The sequence below is a fragment of the Camellia sinensis genome, chromosome 5 (assembly GCF_055761805.1).
Source record: "Camellia sinensis isolate YWXY chromosome 5, ASM5576180v1, whole genome shotgun sequence".
Taxonomy (NCBI): domain Eukaryota; kingdom Viridiplantae; phylum Streptophyta; class Magnoliopsida; order Ericales; family Theaceae; genus Camellia; species Camellia sinensis.
Window position 1 is genome coordinate 56,646,537 of NC_138965.1, and position 20,459 is coordinate 56,666,995.

General features: G+C 35.4%; 1 protein-coding gene and 1 pseudogene across 4 annotated transcripts in view; one reads left to right on the top strand and one right to left on the bottom strand.

Moving 5' to 3' along the window:
* LOC114281126 (uncharacterized) lies at nt 1–16,590 on the top strand (annotated as a pseudogene). Its single transcript, XR_014329542.1, has 4 exons — nt 1–830; nt 2,178–2,658; nt 14,121–15,167; nt 16,371–16,590. The product of XR_014329542.1 is annotated as an uncharacterized LOC114281126 (transcript).
* Nucleotides 16,540–20,459, bottom strand: part of LOC114281129 (CBS domain-containing protein CBSX3, mitochondrial) — a 27,114-nt gene continuing 23,194 nt past the window's right edge. For 2 of the 3 annotated variants that reach the window (XM_082868930.1, XM_082868931.1), the window contains exons 2-7: nt 19,928–20,136; nt 19,211–19,484; nt 18,616–18,697; nt 17,087–17,160; nt 16,907–16,967; nt 16,540–16,810 (exon numbers count right to left, since the gene is read on the bottom strand). In XM_082868930.1, coding sequence (XP_082725056.1) covers nt 16,659–16,810; nt 16,907–16,967; nt 17,087–17,160; nt 18,616–18,697; nt 19,211–19,484; nt 19,928–19,929 — 645 coding nt within the window. In that variant the 5' untranslated portion in view covers nt 19,930–20,136 and the 3' untranslated portion in view covers nt 16,540–16,658. Of the gene's footprint in view, nt 16,811–16,906; nt 16,968–17,086; nt 17,161–18,615; nt 18,698–19,210; nt 19,485–19,615; nt 19,880–19,927; nt 20,137–20,459 lie in introns of those variants that run through there. The other variant, XM_028223573.2, reaches the window with a different exon arrangement.

Below are 20,459 nucleotides of genomic sequence, written 5' to 3' on the forward strand. Positions count from 1 at the left end.
TTTCATCGATGAGTTCCATTTCCTTCTTCCCCGATGAATTTTTACGCCCTAGTGTCTTTTCCTACTCTCTCTCTCTCTCTCTCCCCACTTTGCACCGGCACTGCGCCGCCGCCGTCGCCACCACCACCACCGGTGAGTCGGCACTCTCTCCTTCTTAGTCTGCTCTTTACTTCTTCTTCTGAAACTCCTCTCTTCTCTGTGGACTTTCTCTGTTCTCTCCAAGACATGAATCTGAAGCAATTCTTTTCAAGACAGACAATCAACAACATTTCAAGGCTCAATGCAAGAATTTCATCTCCACACCCCTATATTTACAAAAACATCTCCACCATTACCACCTCAATCTCTTCCTTCACTCATTCACCAGCCAATCATGACTCTAATCTCATCAAAAACCCTAATTTCCCAAACCCAATTCAATTGTCCTGCAACAGATACACCCATTCTAATCACCCAATCAGTGACCCAGAAGAAGAATCAGAGGAAGATGGAACAATGAATGAGTTCTTGTCCCGATTCGTGTGGATAATGCGTGGTAAGCTCTCTGAAGTCTACACTGACTGTGACAAGAAGACACTGACTGGGAAGGTTGTATCAGACATGGAAAAGGGTTTGCTTGAACAAATGCTTGGATCAGCTGTGGCAACCCCATCACATGATGATTTCAGTGAGGATCTTTGGAAAACAGTTTGGGAGATTAGCAATGAGGTATTGGATGACATGAACAAGGCTAGGAAGAAGGAGAAAATGAAAGGGTTTCTTCAATCTGAGGAAGTCAAGGAAATGAGTAGATTTGCAGGTGAAGTGGGTATTCGTGGGAAATGCTTAGAGAGCTTAGGTACAAATGGGGGGCCATTTCTCAAAATAAGTCAAATTTACAATTCAATTTCCAAATTAAGCCTAGTTTTGAAAGAATTCCCAAAATAAGTTAAATTGTGGTTCACAATCACGATTTCAACATATATGTGCCTGTCTCGCATAAAATCTGGGAAGTGTTAAAAGCGTGGTTACAAAACGCGATTTTGATTAAGAAATCGTGGTTACAAAAGACGCTTTTAATTAAAAAAAATTTCTTCTGAAATCCCTGTTCTGAATCACGCTTTTATTCAAAAAAAATTTTCTTTTGAATGAACCACGCTTTTTGACCAAAATTTATTTCTGCTGAATTCGTGCTTCCTAACCACGCTTTTTGGCCAAACACATGCATTCACACAAACACTTTCACTCTCTCACTTTGACTCTGACACAAACACAAACAACCACTCACACACGCAGTCACACTCAATATATATGTATATATATATATAAATTTTAATATATATTTATAATTTAATATATATATATATATTAAATTTATATATTTATAATTTAAATTATAAATATATATATAATTTAATATATATATATAAATTTTATTTCATAAAATTGAAATCAATATTAAATATATATAATAATTTATAATAACAAATATATATATTTAATTATTATAAATTATATATTTATAATTTAATTTAATATATATATATAAATTATAAATTTAATATAAATTATAAATTATAAATTTAATATATATTTATAAATTATAATTTATAAATTATATATTTATAATTTAATATATTTTTATATTTATAATTTAATATATATATATATATATATTAAATTATAAATATATATTAAAATTTATATATATATTAAATTATAATTAAATATAATTTAATATAAATTATAAATTATAAATTTAATGTATATTTATAAATTATAATTTATATATACATATATATATATATATTGAGTGTGAGAGAGTGAGAGTGTTTGTGTGAGTGCATGTGTTTGGCCAAAAAGCGTGGTTAGGAACCACGATTTGAGCAGAAATAAATTTTGGTCAAAAAGCGTGGTTCAGAACAGCGAGTTCAGAAAAAAAAAAAATTTGAATAAAAGCGTGATTCAGAACAGCGATTTCAGAAGAAATTTTTTTTAATTAAAAGTGCCTTTTGTAACCACCATTTCTTAATCAAAATCGCATTTTGTAACCACGCTTTTAAGACTTCCCAGATTTCACGCAAGACAGGCGCATATATGTTGAAATCGTGGTTGTGAACCACGATTTAGCTTATTTTGGGAATTCTTTCAAAACTAGGCTTAGTTTGGGAATTGAATTGTAAATTTGGCTTATTTTGGGAAATGGCCCACAAATGGGCGCGTGAGAAAATGGAGGAGAGTGACTTTTATGCCAATTTGGAGAGCCTCCGCAAGGAAGAAGCCAAAGAGGGCAAAACCGTTGATAATAAATTTGAAATCATGGCTGAAGAGGTTGTTGGGAATGAGTTTGCTATGGATGAAGAGAGAGCTAAGGTTATTTCTCTTCCAAAGAGACATGGGAAGATAAGATACAAGATTTATGGTCTTGATTTATCTGATCCCAAGTGGGCTGAAGTGGCCGATAAAATACATGAGACCGGGGAGGTAATTTGGCCACAGGAGCCTAAATCAATTTCTGGGAAATGCAAGTTGGTTGATGAAAGAATCCTTTCATTGAAAGAGGAGGAGGACCCTTCTCCATTGTTGGCTGAATGGGTAGAGCTTCTTCAGCCTAACAGGATTGACTGGATTACTTTGCTTGATAGATTGAAAGAAAGGAATAGTCTTTTATACTTCAAGGTACATACACTGCTCATTCTTTTTCGTTCGTAAATTAGTAAAGTTGCATGATATCGGGTAGTTAAGCATATCTGCTTTTGATTTATTCATTGACATTTTCTTCGTATGCACTATGCACTCGACTTCAGCTCTTTTAGCCCATTTCCCCCCCAATTTGTTGACTGCTATCATGCAATGGCATTGGCATATTATCTTGTTGATTATGGTTGTACTCATGATTAGGATCTATGTTTATTAAATAATGGATTATTTTATGTGGATGGATGCTTTTGAAAATTGTGTCCCTCTTTCTATGGCTTTATGGTATGTTATTCTACATTCTGGTAAGTAATAATATCTTATGTCATGTCATGGTTGGATACCTGGACAAGGAAATATGCAGTTCTTATTTTTAGGTGCAATGCAACCACCAATGGAATGTTATCTCGCTCTTAATTGTTTAATTTACTCGTACATAAGCCTTCCTATTTGTATTCCAACACTCTTTCTGGATTGGATTTTTGGGTTACTGGGTTTGGCTGGCTGTCTGTAGGATCTCTGTATCGTATGACTTTATGAATTTTTCAGAAAATGGAAGCTAGGATATCCTAAATATGAGTGATTGATGAATTTTGTTGTCAATTAAGACAAAGGCAATTCTTGTTCTGGATTTTATGAAGCCAGTTCTGTCAAATCTGTAGTTGTAGGGTATACTTGGAAAATTAAAAGATGGGTACACCAAATTTACAATTCAGAGGAGACGAGAGCTTCATGAGTTTGGTTTATAACATTGTGGAGAGGTGGGTACCTTGGATAATCTTTTGGATGGTACTTTTGGATCTGTTTGGTGGAATGGACATTAAACCCTTCAAGCATGGGCCTGGTATTCATATAATTTGGTGTGAAGTTCTCACCAGATTAAGGGACTCATGTGTTTGGCTTTGTGAAAATTGCATTTTGATTTTGAAAGTGTTGCTATGATTTATGAGTTGTGTGGGGGAAGTAGAAGTGAGTTTGTAGAACATGGCTAAAACTGGTGATATGCATTTCAATTGAGAATATAAAAAGTTTGATTGGGATTGAGTTTCATTGAATTGAGATTTTATAACATTTGGGGAATAGTTGCCCATACATATTTACTCTTTGAAATTATAATTACGGAAATTGATTCAATTAACAATTAACATTGGTCTTCTATGAAATCTGCTTAAAACCTATCGGAAAAGAAGTGTCTGTTTATTTTGTTTATCATAGTTTGAGAGAAGCATAACCAGGTCTGATGAGATTCTACAATTTTATTATGCTTGACACTCTCAAATGGACTAAATCTGTAAATCATGTCAGTGCTTCTACCGTGCTCTTGGTTCTGCTTAGATCTGAAAGCTTTTTTGATGAACTCTCTGATTTCTAAAGGCAAAATTTGAGATCTTGGTCTATATCTATGTACTTGCTTTTTAGTACTATTAAGTAGTTTTAATTCTTCTTGAACTCAGCTTTGCTTTTTCATTGTTGATCCACTTCTGAAGTATACGTATGGGTCTGATACATGATGATTGCAAGTTAAATCTATAGAATACATACATGTCTGCTAACTTATGGCAAATCCATCAATTCATTTCGAAGAAAATTACTAAGATTAGACCTTTGAAATCTAGAAGTGAGAATAGTCCTACGTTCTTCCACTACAGCAACACAGTTCAATTTACTTGTTTCAGAAAGTTAGGTTTTGAAGTTATCTTTCCCAAGTTGAGAGCAGAAATCATTTGAACTTGGGTTCAGTTACATTGAGCAACATATTGGTGTCTTTTTGGGAACCTGTTCTTGTCAAAATTAGAAAAAGATTGGAGGGATGGAAGTGAGCTTTGTTGTCTAAGGGAGGGAGGTATACGTTAGTACAATCCGTATTAGGCTCGGTTCCTATTTATTTCTTGTCCCTTTTCAAAGTTCTGGTTAGCATTGCAAGAAAAATTGAGAAATTGATGAGGGATTTTTCCTGGGAAGGGTGTGAGGAGGGTAAAGGAGTTCATTTGGTTAGGTGGGAGACTGTCAAAAGGTGGCTTGGCTATAGGGAACATTGTTGCCAGGAATATTATTTTATTGGGCAAATGGTTGTGGAGATTTCCTTTTGAAAGTGAGTCGTTATGGTGTTCAGTTATTAAAAGCAAGTATGGAATTCAATCCAATGGTAGGGATTCTAACGTGGTTAATAGAGGCAATTGTCGTTCTCCGTGGAAATCCATTTCTCGTTTGTATCCTCTTGTATCTAATTATTTTTCATTCAAAGTGGGGAATAGGGAGAATGTTCGGTTTTGGGAGGATGTTTGGTTAGAGGATATTTCGTTTGCTAGATCTTTTCCCCTTCTTTACAGGTTGGTTCGTTCTCCAAATGTGTCTATAGCGTCGGTGGCTTGCTCGTCTATGGCACCCATATCCTGGAATTTTGATCTCATTAGAAACTTGAATGATAAGGAGGCGGGGGAATTGGCTTCTTTGTTGGTTATGCGTGAGGGGGTTTCTCTTTCTTCGACTCCTGGTAGTAGGGTGTGGAACCTTGTCTCTTCTGGGGTCTTTTCATGCAAATCCTTTTTTGATAAGATTATTGATAATCCCTCGGTTCCTTTGTTCCCTTTTCATAAGAAACTTTGGAAAGCGAGTGTCCCTCATAAAGTGAAGTTTTTCATGTTGTCTTTGGCTCAAAAGGGTGTTACAACTAATGATGTTCTTCAGAGGAGAAGGTCTAATCACTCTCTTTGCCCCCAATGGTGTGTGATGTGCAAGAGTAATCTGGAGGTAATGGATCATCTTTTTCTTCATTGCCCGGTGGCTGCAGCATTATGGCAGCGCCTTTTCAGGTTATGTGATGTGCAGTGGGTTGCTCCAAGGGAGTGTATGCATATGCTTCTTATTCGGTTTGACGGGTTTGGGAGTACTAAGAAAGCCAAATCAATGTGGTTAGGCATTGTTTTTGCTATTTTTTGGGTTATATGGTTGGAGAGAAATGTTCGAATTTTTTAGGACAAGGTAGCAAGTGTAGAGGATTTGTAGGATAGGGCTGAATATTTGGCTTCTTTTTGGGCTTTTGTATCTCCTCCTTTTAAAGGAGTCCCTTTGTTTTTGATTTATAGGGATTGGGCTGCTGTTTGCCATTCTTAGAGTTTGGAGTTTTGTGATTGGTTTTGCTTTTTCTTCTTCTTTTTTCTCTCCTTGTAAGAGGACTTCTTGTCCTCTCTCTTTTCCGTTTTAATAAAATTTTGTTGTTTCTCAAAAAAAAAGTTACATTGAGCAACGTCATAGGGATGAAACCTTGTCTAATATGTCTATTAATACTAAGACATGGTTGTTAGTAATTATGTTGAAATACACGGGAAAATGTTTATGGAGATCAAGATTTGATTTGTTTTTCATCGAAAACGAAGAAGGCCAAGGATGGCCTGGGGTGCATGTTATCTGAAGGGAACATGCTTTTTCGACTGCGTATAGTGTCTGTAACTGACTGATGCACATGTATTGTTGTCTATTTTTATTTTTTAGATCAGCAAAATAAACTTTATTGATAAGAATCAAGGATAACCTTACATCAATAAAACATAGTTCTCCAAACAAGAAGATAGTGCTATAAGCATCAAAGCATAGTCCTATCATCCCAACTAAGGTGGCACAATAGAACCTGCACAATCATTTGCAGCACCAATCTCAATCCATGGTTGAAGAGAAGTCAACCATTATGACATACACAAGCCACTAATCTACCAGCACTAAAACAACAAAAGACTAATTAATAATAGTCACCCATTTGAACCATGCATACATTACAACCAGCAGTTAAAGAATGCTCAACTGCTCATTGCTCTGTGCTGCCAAACTGCTCCTGATCTCTTACTGATGACTTCTACTTCTAATGGAATCCAGCTTGAAAATCAGTTCATGAACAGAATAACTCACTTCCTTCATATTGTATTTTACCCATAAAGCCACCCTAACTTTGATTAGCTCATTAATAGAATCCCATTTTACGTGGGCCCCATTGAACTTGCAATCATTCCTAATTTTCCAAATTGACCACATAGTAGCAAAAGGAAGTACTTCCCACATTTTTCTTTCCAACTTATTGAATCTGAGGCTAAAACTGGAACCTCTCCACCACTGTAACAGTCCATTGATAGATTCTGGTGATACCCACTTTACATGCCACCAATTAATCAATTCAGACCATTTCTTCCATACATAAGAACAATGTATAAGTATATGCTCCCCTGTTTCTTCAGCCTCATTACAGAACACACACAACACATTGGTATTAGCATCCAACACCCCCATGTTTCTTAGCATCCCTGCTGTTTTAATTCTTCCTTTCCAAGCCAGCCAACCAAAAAAATGGATTTTTAGAGGTGCAATGTTCTTCCAAACCAAATTTGCAATCTCAAATTTAGTAAATTTGATTCAGTTCATTTGTAAACAGAATTCACATTAAATGTACCTGAAGGGTCAGCTTCCCATTCCAACCTATCTTCATTGTCCATGATCAATGGTGGTGCATTATCAAGCATTTCCATCCATCATCTTCTTCCCAGTTGAACAAACCTCTTCTAAACTGTAAATTTCACACTCTAGACCTTTCCCCTGTGATGCATACATCTAACCTAAGTTACACGGACGCGGGTACGGGTGTCGGGTGTCGGGTGCGGGTGCGTATCTAAGGGTCGGACACTTTAAAATTAAAAATTAAGGATACGTGGATATGTATCCAAATTTGGATACGGGTACGAGGATACGTTAAATAGTTCTTAAAAAAATATATATATTTATTATCACGCAAACACGGGACACGACAATTTCTAAAAAATGGGAATACTGATACAACAGGGGACACGTCAAATTTTTTAATTTTTTTATAAATATTTTTATTTTAATATATATTAATTATTTTATTTATTTATTATATTTTTTAAATAATATGTTCCAATTAATTTTTTTATTTTATTTTACATACATATATTTATTTTTTTAATTAATATATATAAGTATATATTATCTTATAAATATATTATATGTTATATAATAATTATTATATAATATATAATAATAATAGTTATTATTATAATAGTTATTATTATATATTATTTAGTTCCTTTACTATTACTATTATTATATATAAACTATTATTATTATTATGTATAGATAGATACGAAGGAATCAAGAGAGGAACGACAGAGAGAGGGAGAGAAAAGGGAAGCCATAGATCACGATCGCGATCGCGATCGCGAGGGATAGAGAGAAGGCGAGAGAGAGAGAGAGGCTTTTCGAAGTTGTTTGTGGTAGTCGGCTGTTCGATCGACTGACGGAGTTTCGATCTTCGACTGGATCGACCGGATGGAGCTTCGACTGGATCATTCGACTAGGTTATCTCTTATCTCTTACTCTCACCTCTTTCATTTCTGTTGCTGTGAGCCGCGTCCGATAGAGAATAGACAAATCCGACACAGATCCCACACCCGCACCCGTGTCGTGTCGTGTCGACACGGGTACTTCGCCCCAAAGTGGCGAGTCCATGTAACACAGCATCTAACACAAAAGCCTTTTTGGATACTGAAAGCAGAAACAGCCTTGGGAAAATGTCTTTTAAACAATAGTCCCCATACCATTTGTCAAACCAAAAAAAAGACATCTTTTACCATTGCCTACCTTTATGCTTATATTGGATTGGATATAATGAAACACCCTTGCATTGTTCATTAACCACTGCTAAAATATCCATCCAAATTCTTTATCTCCTTGTTTGGCAATCCAGACTTGGGCTCCATTGACTCTTGTTAATCTGGTATTTGCTGCACAAGATGTCTTTCCATAAAGCCTTTTTCACTTTCCCGAATCTCCACCACCACTTAGCAAGAAGGCACAAATTTACCTCCCTTAACCTTCTAATACCAAGGCCCCCCTAACTCCATACTCTTGTTATTTCTCCTATTTGACCATGTGTACTTTTCTCTTTAAGTCCGTACCTCCCCATAAAAAAGAAGCTTGAATCTTATTCAACCCTTTTGCTACTCCTTCAGGCATTCTAAATATTGATAAGTAGCACACAGGTAAGTTTGAGAGCACTGACTTTATGAAGGTCAACCTACCCCCAAATGACAAAAATTTCCTTTTCCAACTAGCTAACTTCAGTTTGAACTTCTTCACTACAGGCTCCCATGTAGACTTCATCCTAGGACTTGCTCCAAGCGGTATCCCAAGAAACTTGCATGGCAATTTCTGACTATTACAATGTAGTGCATCAGCCGTCTTCAATAACAAATCATCCTCCACCGCCACTCCCATCACCATGCTTTTGAAATAATTTATCTTCATCCCAGAAACTATTTCAAAGCACCTAAGTATTCTTTTAAAACACAACACATCTTCCCAATCTGCTTTGCAGAATAGTATTATGTCATCTGCAAATTGTAGATGAGGTACACAAACATTTCCTTTGCCTACCGCAGCTCCTTTTAACAGTCCCATATCTCTAGCTCTCATGATAAGGATGTTTAGCCCCTCTACCACCTTATTAAACAAAAAAGGGGATAATGGATCCCCTTGTCTTAATCCCCTCTCAGCTTAAAATTGATCAGATGGACTCCCATTAACTAAAACAGAGGTTTTAACAGTAGAAACGCATGCTTTCATCCACACTTGCCATCTTTGGCCAAACCCAAAACTTTCCAGCAGATTGTACAAAAAACCCCAATTAACACTATCTTATGCTTTTTCAAAATCCAATTTAATTGCAAAACCTTTTTTGTTTTTGGCTTTCCACCAACCCACAACCTCATTGGCAATTAGACTGCCGTCCATGATGTTTCGCCCTCCCAAAAACACAGATTGTGTCTCACTAATAATTGAAGGAAGTACTTTTTTGAGTCTAAAGGAGAGTACCTTAGCTAGAAGCTTGTATATAGAACCAATAAGACTTATAGGGTCGGTTTGTTTTGGGTTATAGGGGATGGGATTGGATTAGAATGGATGTGGGGTCCACTAATATTGTGTTCGTTTGCAAAATGGGGAAAGAGATTCACAATATCTTGGGACTATGATTGATAGGTCTCCATGGATGAGATTAGTAGTCCTCCATGGGATATGGTATTAGAAAAACAATTCCTTGGAATTAGAGGGAGATTTACTATTTTGCCCTCTATTATCCTACCTAATTTATTTACTCTACTTGATTAGTACAGTCTTTTCTCTATCATTTTTTTAATTATTCCATCATTTTTTACTCCACCATTCTCTATATCAAAATAATTTAATATAAAAATAATTTTTAATGTAAAAATATAATATTATAATAATATTTTTCCCCAAAAAAATTATGTATTTATGAAATATAATTTTTAATATTAAAATATAATTTTAATATTTATAAAATATCTTTTTAATATTAAAATATGTAATGCATTTATTAGTTGGTCCAAGCCCAAATTTGATAGTAATGCAACAAGGGTACTTGTGGAATTTTACATGATTAATCTCACTCATATCTCTCAAAACAAACATGAACTATTGCTAGTTCATTGGTTATCAAACAAATACAATTTTTCTTAGTTCTCTCACTAACAGTCCCCTCACTAATAATCCATTTATTAACAATCCTACCCAACCTACCTCTGTGAACAAACGGGCCCATTGGTCTATAATCTGCTAAACATGTAGGATTCTCATTCTTTGGAATCAGAGCTATCAAGGTTGAGTTGATACCCCCTCCCAATCTGCCATGTTGATAAAACTCTGTGAAAAACTCCATAAAATCTTCTTTCATAAATTTCCAGCACTTTTTTATCCCCAACATATTAAAACCATCAGGCCCAGTGCCTTATTTCCTTCACAATTCTTCAATGCTTCCCATATTTCCCTTCTCAGTGGATACCTTCTCCAATTCAGCTTCATACTGTGAACTAGAAATTAACAGAAAATCCCCCCCTAATCTTGGCCTCCTCTTCTGTGTTTCTGAAAAAGCTTTCTTAAAACGAGACCACACCCCATTTCTTAGTTCAGATGGTTCCTCCTTCACCACCCCATCAACTGTTATTGAGTTAATGAGATTCACATTTTGCCTATTTTTTGCCATCAAATGGAAAAACTTTGTAGTTCTATCTCCTCTCAAGATCCAATCCTGTCTTGATTTCTGAGCCATAACCACTCAGCAGACCTCACCTTTAAGCTTGACTCTCCTATCTCTTTCTTCTCCCAACAAAGACCTATTTTCTGCTATCAAGTCCAGTCCATGCAGCTCTTCCTCTGTTACTGTCAGCTGGCCGTTAATGTTCTCAAATGTGCTCACATTCCATTCTTTCAAGGCCCTTTTCAAACACTCCAATCTACTGAATAGTTTGAACCCAGCCCTTCCAGTAAAGTGTGCCTCTTTCCATACATTTTCTGCAAAAGATTTGAAACCTGGGTGCAGGGTCCAAGAGTTAAAAAATCTGAAAGATCTTGGACCCCAATCTCTATCATCCTCCATCATAAGAATAGTACAATGATCTGAGATTAAACTAGGCAGGCCCCAACATTTAAAGTTGAACTTGATCAACCATTCATCCTCCAGAATGAACCTATCAAGTCTGCTCCATCTTTGCTCCTCTCTTGAATCACTCTATGTGAACTCCTCCCTTTCATTGGTAATTCAGAACCTTCAAATCGATCAATAAAGTTATTGAAGTCACAAGTTCCTACTGCCCTTCTAGAACATCCCTTTCTTTCCCCTAAATATCAGATTTCATTAAAATCCCCTCCCATGCACCATGGTTTACTGAAACATGCTTTAATTCTTAGAAGTTTTTCCCACAATGAATTCCTCCTATCTACCTCAGTTGGTGCATACACATTTGTTAATACACAATCAAACTGCTTGTTTACTTTTCCTATCATGACAATGAAATTCCTACCACAGCAGCACTCCTCCAAGCTAAACATTTCAGTGTTCCAAACACATAGTACACCTTGTGCACTACCATCAGCTCCAACTTCTACATAATCAAAATTATTCCTCACCCATATAGATTGTACCAAATCCCTTGTTACCATTGCTCTCTTTGTTTCTTGCAATAACAGCACATCCACCGTTTTCTCTTTTAGCACTGTCTTAATTTTTCTCCTTTTAATTTCTCTCCCCAACCCTCTAATATTTGACGAAATTATCTTCATAATAACAACAATTAATTCCACACAACCCTTCAATAAGTAAATAACCAGAGCTAGATTACTTGCCTCCAGCTTGCTTCCTTTGATGAAGCAGTTCAATATCTTTGTTCTCGAGCTCCATAATCTTGCTAAGAACCTCATTCTCTTGGTCCTCAAAATCCACCCCTAGTAATTTCCCCATCTGAATTGTTGCTTGAGCTTCATTCAAAAGTATTTGACCAATACTTGACCCTGATTCAAGGGAAGTAAAGTTTTGGAGTTGTTCATAATGTATTCATTTCATATAAGAGAAGTAAAGCAGGGACAAGACATAGCTTCACATCTTCATTCCAAGTTCTAATCTCATCACACATCTCTTGAACTTTCACTGCTATCTTACTGAAATTCTGAATCACACCTTCTATGGATTGTAAAGCGAGTACAATTAGATTGCCCCCTCCTATCCTTACTTGTATTCCTTGAACATTGGCCTGTAATAATATCTTCTGTAAATCCCTTAGCAAACTCATGTCCTTCAATCGGACTATAATGCTTCTGTGCAGCCATTCACTCCCTTCATCCGATGCGTCAATGGTTAAAACATTATTTTATTTGCATCCATCACTTTTCAGAACTTCAGCATAAGACTTGTTTAAGGAACCTGGCCGTTTTCCACCTCCTTGAGCTCCTATTTGCTTTAATAATAAGCTCTTTCTCCTGCTTGGCTTGCCACCAGTTAACCATCTTCTCTTGTCGATGGTTCATCCTTCCTTTTTCTTTGTCATAATCAGCGATCTTCACCTTTAGTACCTTGTCATTGCACCAGATACAATCCGTTTTCTGGATCGTGACTCCTGCCGCAACCTTGCAATCATACTTAACAAAACCAAATCTTGTCCCTGCTTTACTTCTCTTATATGAAATGAATACATTATGAACAACTCCAAGACTTGTAAACATATCTAATAGTTCTTTAGACTTCATCTCCTGAGGAAGATTATCCACGAAGATAGTCACCAGGTTCTCTGATCTTCTCTTAGCTCCTTGTCTTCTGCTATTGATCACTGGTTCCAGCCTTCACCATCGGTTCCTCCATCTCTCCTTCCTTCAACCCCCATCGGTTCCTCCTTCCTGCAAAAGCAAACACATAGTACTATGCAGTTATGATAAGAACCGTTTGTGATTTGGTTTTGAACTTACATTAATTGTTGTCTATAACATGGATATATGATCATAAAATTTAGGTGTTCATTCATTTGTTTTTAAAATTTTATTTTCCAATCATGGTCCCAACCATATTTTACTGTGTAGTAAAAATTGTAATCTTGGTCCATTGACTCCAATTATGTTCCTTACATGGTTCGTACTTGATTAGGAAGAGAAGTTTGTGTTGCTTAATTTTGCTGCCATGTATAATATTATAGTGCCACCACAGCACTTTTAGAACGATTAAAACATAGTAGAGGGTGGAGTGACTTCTTAAATTTTCGCCATCTTGGAATATTCTGTCAAAGTTTGAATTAGATGGCATAATCACAAGATATGTGGCCAGCAAAAAAATTATAAATATGTTTCCAATTATGGCTTTTTGGTTCTGGTGTGAAGGTTAATTTATCTAAAACAAACTGTCTATATTGGTATCTATATTCACATACTTTTAGTTGGGTGCTCAACAAAATGCATTCTATACCTATTTTAAAATATTTTTCCGTAGGTTAGTTTCAGAAGCAAACTCATTGGTGGTTTTTCTTTTTATTTGTATTGTAAATTTGTATAATTTTAAGCTTGTTTTTAACATATACTGTTACAAGCCTATTGCTTTTCTTATCTATATATATCATTGAATTTGATTGTTCGGAATGCATTCACTATTATGTTTCCTGATGACCCAGAAATGGAGTTTGGCCTCTACATGTGAGAATAATACATTTATTTCATTTTCTTGACATGTGCCGCCTCTCTTATAGTTTTCTTGTGGTTTCACAGAAATTGCCAATTTATTTGTATAATTGTCTTCTGTCTAAACCGTGGGTTGCTATGATTTGTATCTGCGCTTTAGTGCAAACCATTAACTAGGGATTCTTTGACTGAACTTAAAGAGATTCTCTTTTTGGCATACTTTTTGTTTTGCATGTGCTTCCCTTTTTCTTTTTGTTAATTTTTTGCTTTATCATAAAGTTGTCATAAATATTTAGATAAGCTTACATGCTGCAGATTTGCAAATGTAGGCATAGTATGGACAGTAAACCTGTGTTCTTTTAAAATTTCCTGTAATTATTGCTTTTGAGTTTTGATCTTAAATTTCCTGTTAAATGATCTATGTCTAGGTTGCGGAACTTGTTCTCAGAGAAGAATCATTTCAAACTAACAGTCGTGACTATTCAAAGCTCATTGAGGCCCATGCTAAAGAGAACCGTTTAGAAGATGCGGAGAGGATTCTTAAGAACATGAATGAAAAAGGCATCCTGCCCGACATTCTCACGTTTACAGTATTGGTTCACATGTACAGCAAGGCAGGTAATCTTGGCCGTGCGAAAGAGGCATTTGAAAGCTTGAGAAGCCAAGGCTTTCAACCGGGCATGAGGATTTACAACTCAATGATCATGGCATATGTAAAGGCTGCACAACCGAAGTTGGGCGAGTCACTGATGAGAGAGATGGAGGCAAGGGACATGAAACCCACGAAAGAGATTTACATGGCATTGCTCAGTTCATTTGCCCAGCGTGGCGATGTTGGTGGAGCTCAAAGAATCGCTACCACGATGCAGTTTGCTGGGTTCCAACCCAGTTTGGAGTCTTGTACATTGCTTGTCGAGGCATTTGGGCAAGCGCAAGACCCGGATCAGGCGAGGGACAATTTCGACTACATGATTAAACTTGGACACAGGCCTGATGATAGGTGCACCGCTAGTATGATTGCGGCTTACGAGAAATGTAATTTATTGGATAAGGCATTGAATCTTCTATTGGAGCTTGAGAAGGATGGTTTTGAACTGGGTGTTGCTACTTACAGTGTGCTTGTGGATTGGTTGGCTAAATTGCAGCTGCTTGATGAAGCTGAGCAACTGTTGGGCAAGATTGCTGAGCAGGGTGAGAATCCTCCGTTTAAGAACCATAAGCCTTTGTGAAATGTACTCGAAGGCTGGGGTAGAGAAAAAGGCTCTTCAAGCCCTAGGGGTTGTAGAGGCTAAAGAGGATCAGTTGGGGCCAGAGGAGTATGAGAGGATTATTCATGGGCTTTTAGCCGGAAGGTTTGTCCAGGATGCTCGAAGGATGCATGGGTGGATGGAGGCTCAGGGCTTTTCTACTTCAAACAGCCTAAAGGTGGCCTTGATGGCATCCCAAGCCTTGCGTCACAACAGACCAACAATGAGGTAGGTAGTCTTTTTAATCATTGAGGAATACACTTCAAAACACTGCATGGTAGCAAGATGCAACTGACAGGGAGTATTGAGCTCCTCAGAACATTATTATCCAAACCTATCTTAGTGGCTGTTGGCACAGTTCTTGTGCTTATAAAATTGTTATACATCTTGTCCATTTTGAGAATCACCATGCATTGGTTGCCTGTATGAACTGAGATTAGTAAGTTGTCTACTTTGGAACAGAGCTTTGTCATAATTTCCAATTGAGATTACTGTCCAAATTGTTTGATCTTTTTGTCAATAAGAATTAGTTTTATCAAGCTTTTGATATCATAATCACCAGTGCAGTGATATGAGATACCACTGCCCTTGGATGTTGAAATCCAGGGTTCTCATATTACAGATCTGATACCAATAGCTATAGCTAACTGGCAGTTTGATTTTCTGAAAAAGGGAAATCCTGTGTGTTTGGATTTGCTTTGTTCTGCTTTGTTTGAGGTCCATGAGTGCAAATATGTTTGTTAATTTTGCATTGTTTCTTCCTGTGAGGAGATTGAACACCATGAGCCCATATTGTTGCTTATATGTGCTAGTGTTAGACTGAGGCACCATGACAATAAATAAGTACTTTTGACTTTCATTGATTGTTATCCATGTTTTCTCTTTTGTGCATCACGTATGTTTTGTGCTATAAATTGGAATCGAAAGGCTTGATGGGTGAAGAGATTGTGGAAACAGAATGTTGTCACGGGTTCTTGTGCCCCTAAAATTATTATACATCTCTTCCATTTTGAAAATAACTATGCATTGGTTGCCTAAATGAACTGAGTTTGTTAAAGTTGTCTACTTCTGAACAGAGCTTAATAAAGTCATCTACTTTCAAACAGAGCTTTGTCGTAGTTTGCAGAAGGTTATTTTTTTTATCTCTTGATTATATCTTATACTTTCAGCTGGGGTAATTGTGTAAATTGCAGTCTCAAACTAGTTTTACAGTCCTATTCGTTTTATCTGGTTGTTAATAAGAATTGAGTAATTAAATCAGGATTTGATCTGTACAATTATCAATAGTGCGTGATTTGGGATTCCAAGAGCTATATATTTCACTGGCAGTTTGATTTTCTAAGAAAATAGATTCCATGTGTTTGGTTTTTTGCTTTTGTTCTGTTTTGTTGAAATCCAAACATGTTTGTTAATTCTGCATTGTTTCTGCAGTTTCTATTGTTCATATCTACAAGGACCTGGTGGTTAAATTAAGCATCAAATGTTGTTACTTCATATGAGGTGATAGAACACCGTGAACATAGTATTCTTGGTTTCCTGCTTGTAATTTTTCACAGTTACGTTGAACTGTCATGAGTGAGGCACCATGACATCAAATAAGTACTTCAACTTTCTTTGATTGTCATTAATGTTATCTCGTGTGCATAATACATATGTTTTGTGCTATAAATTAGAATTGAAAGGCTGATGGCGTAAAGTGATTGTCGAAACAGAATGTTGTCAAAGATTTTTAGAATATCCTCCCTTAATGAACTCATTCAGCCTCTTCACTTCCCCGCTCTGCTGCTCTACCACCGCTCGCACAACATCAACAACCGAAATCATCCCAACAATGTTTTCATCTATTACAGGAACATGCCGAATGTGATTCTCTGTCAACATCAAATCATGTCAAAATTAATTTTGCGCGCCAAAATTTAAATTATGTCAATTGTCAGACTCAAAAATCAACAAGATGTTTATGTTACCTGTCATGAGCTGCATTGCATGAAGAATGTTGGTATTGGATGTCACTGTTATCAACTTGTGCTGATTGATGAATATATACAAGAATGAAAAGGTGGGTAAGACGAGAGTAATTTTTTTAGTTTTTATTTTTTATTTTTTTTTTCCTGAGAAAATAGATAGTATTCGGTAACTGGGAAAACCTGATCAGTCATGATCTCCCTGACTTTTGTGTATTTAGGAGGCCTGTCCTTCGCTATTACCTTCCGCAGATAGTCTGTGTTTTGTCATTTGATTCCACCATCGACAATTAACATGTTAGCTGCATTTATAATTCTCTACTACTGTTTGAAAATGGTCTTGTTGACAAGAGAAACTTGCACCGAAGGGTCCATTTGGCAAGCTTGCAATTTATTGTTTATTTTTGGTAAAAACAAAAACAAAAAAACAGGTTTAGTACACATGTATTTCAGAAATTTATTTTCAAAACAGGCAGAATGGGTTGTTTGTCGATAGTTGTAGATGGTGGTCAAAAGTGATTGTTGGAGGTTGTTAAGGTAGGTGGTTGGCAATGGTTGAAGGTGGTTACAAATAACTGAAGGTGGTGGTTAGCCACCGGAGGTAGTGAGGTGACAAACAAAGTTGGTTTCCGGTAAGAGTTGGTGGCTAAAGGTGGTTGGTGGAGGTCACAGGCGATGATGGCCGATGGTTGTGATGAGCGGTGGTAGGTGGTGGCCACAAGTGAAATCAATTTTTTTGTGATTACAAAAATTTAATAAATTTTGTAAACTGTTTACAAGTTTTTGAAAAAAAGCAAATTATATTGAGTCCATGCATTGTCTCTGTGTCATTTTGGTTTCTATCATTTCAATTAGTCCGATTTTGATCATTAATTTTAGGATTAATTGCACTTGTCACCTTTATAGTTTGACTCAAATTTCACTTTAGTCTCTATAATTTCAATTTGAACAATTTGGTCCCTAAACTTTAAGTCCAATTTCAATTTGGTCATTCCGTCTAAATTGTTGCTAATTTTGTCTACATGTTTTATCTTTAGAAAATGGACAAGCATCTTAAAATTATTAATTTTAACCTTCAATTTAGCTGAAAGGTCCAAATTGTAACCTTAAAAGATTGACCAGTGTTCAAAAATTGTTAATTTTAACTTCAAGTTATACAAAATAAACAAATTGAAATTAGACTTAAAGTGTAGGGATCAAATTGTATAAAATGAAATTATAAGGACTATAGTGAAATTTGGGTCAAACTATAATGATGAAAAGTGTAATTAACTCTTAATTTTAAATTGTGATAATTTGGTCCAATTGATATTACTGATTAAGGATTTTGCATAAAAATTGTCACTAAATTGATTGAAATTAACTTATTAAGTTGAATACGTTTATAATTTTGCTTATAAAAGTATGACACATGTCATTCATATACATATTTTTCATAAAAAAAAATATTAATAATTGTAATCAATGTAACCAAATAAAGGCAAAAGTATAAGTTTAAGATCAAAATGGAATCAATTGAAATGATAGGGACTTAAAGGACACAAATGCAAAAAATATAAGAATTACCGGTATAATTTGTCCAAATAAAAATAAATATTAAACGAATTTTTATTTGCAATTTTTTTTTTTAAAATATAAACAAAAGAAATATAAACACAAACATTACCAAACATACTCCATCAATTTTACTTTAGTTTAGCTGATGAAACTACCTCTTTCTGTGATGATTCCTGCAATCATTTGTTGTTCTCCTGGTTTTAGAACCACTAAAGATCCAACATTATTTTGTGCCATCTACAATTTTGCACCATTGTAATAAAAGATAAACATGATTAAATTGGAGTTCAAATTTGCTAAAATTGAATATTTTAATTTCATGGGTGAAGTTTGTGCATTATGGGACTAATTGTTCATCTCATATGACAATATGAGAAGAACATGCAAGCAAAAGATTGGGTTGATCAAACATAAATAATCACATCATCAATCACGCGCGCGCGCGCGCGCACACGCATATATATATAATAATACATGAATGGTTCTACTCTTAAAAACATGTAGGTTATATAGATAAAAATTGTTTAATAATATGACAATCGATATCGGATTAACTTGATTTTTAGCATGAATAATTTTCTCAATTAGTTGTGTAAGATGAATGAGTTAGGTTGAGTTCAAAGTAGTTAGATAATGGATCAACTTCATGGTGAAGTTGAGATCTTTTAACTTTAGCAAATCTAAACTCATTAAATTGAGATCAACAAGAAAATTTATTAATTTATTTTCAAGTGTTGTAAAAAAACGTACTTGCTTCACTGCACCATGGACAGTGTCATCAGTGCTGCACCATAGCCAAGACTCAACTTTTTCGCCTCCCTTTGTCATCAACACATCTGCCACTGTGGTGTTCTCTAAACCCTTCTGATGCATAGCAGCAGGAGGAGAGGAGGTGACACACCCACATCGCGAGAATATTTTGTTCATCTCAGTTGTATCCCTCACAAGTGAATGCTGTAGAATTGCAAGCTTAAGTGTTTCATGGCAAGACCGTACTGCTCGGATAAAACCTTGCATTTTTACCCTGTTAATTGAAACAAAAGAATGCTATAAACAGCTCTCAACATTCATACAAGATTTCTATCAGATTTAAGCAATGAAAATGAATTGATCCCTTGTTTTAATTAGTTCAGAATGTTTATATTAGAACACTACTTGTGTACAAAAAGCACAGATTTTTAGACTGCCAACTCCATAGGAAGAAAGCAATATTGGCATAAAGATGAGAGGATAAAGTTAAAGACAAAAAATTTTAAAGGTTATAAAAAAATGTATTGGAATTTGTAAAACGTGTATTGGAATAAGTGGAAAATGTTATAATCAGTTTGAAATCATTAAAAAGTGTGTCTAAATTTGTGAAACATGTCTATTATTTTTATTCTTTTTTTGCGCCTTAGAGGCATTAGTTAGCAAAACCCAAAAAAAATATATAAAAAAGTGACAAAAATTGTATTACAACACACATACATTGTAATTAGATTAGAGGTTGAGCTTGCAGCTGAATGGAGTTCTCCTGAAACTGAAGATATGTCCTGCTTCCATTGTTGGCAATCCAAAGGACACTATAAGAATATCTTGATTCTTGCCTCCATTGCTTCCTTGTCAAAATGTGTTTTGTGGTGTTCTTTTCTTTCTATGTAAGGTTCTTCTGTAGGTGGACATGATGTGTAGAGTAGCTATATTCACCCAAAAGTTGTATCAGGAGTTTCATGTATAATTTGGAAAGCAATGGGCAGAGGAGTTTCATGTTTAATCATTTACTATATTTATTGTATGTATGGTTATGAATAACTTCTTTAAAAAAAAAAATCTGCGGATACCGATAAACATATTAGATCATTTTCAGCCATAATTAAAATAAAATAAAAAAATTGAATCATAATCAAATACCACATAAGGTATAACCATTGATATTTTGAATCATAATCAAAATAATGTCATAACCAACATTGCAATGAATAACTAACGTCACAATAAATTATAATCAAATTATAACTAA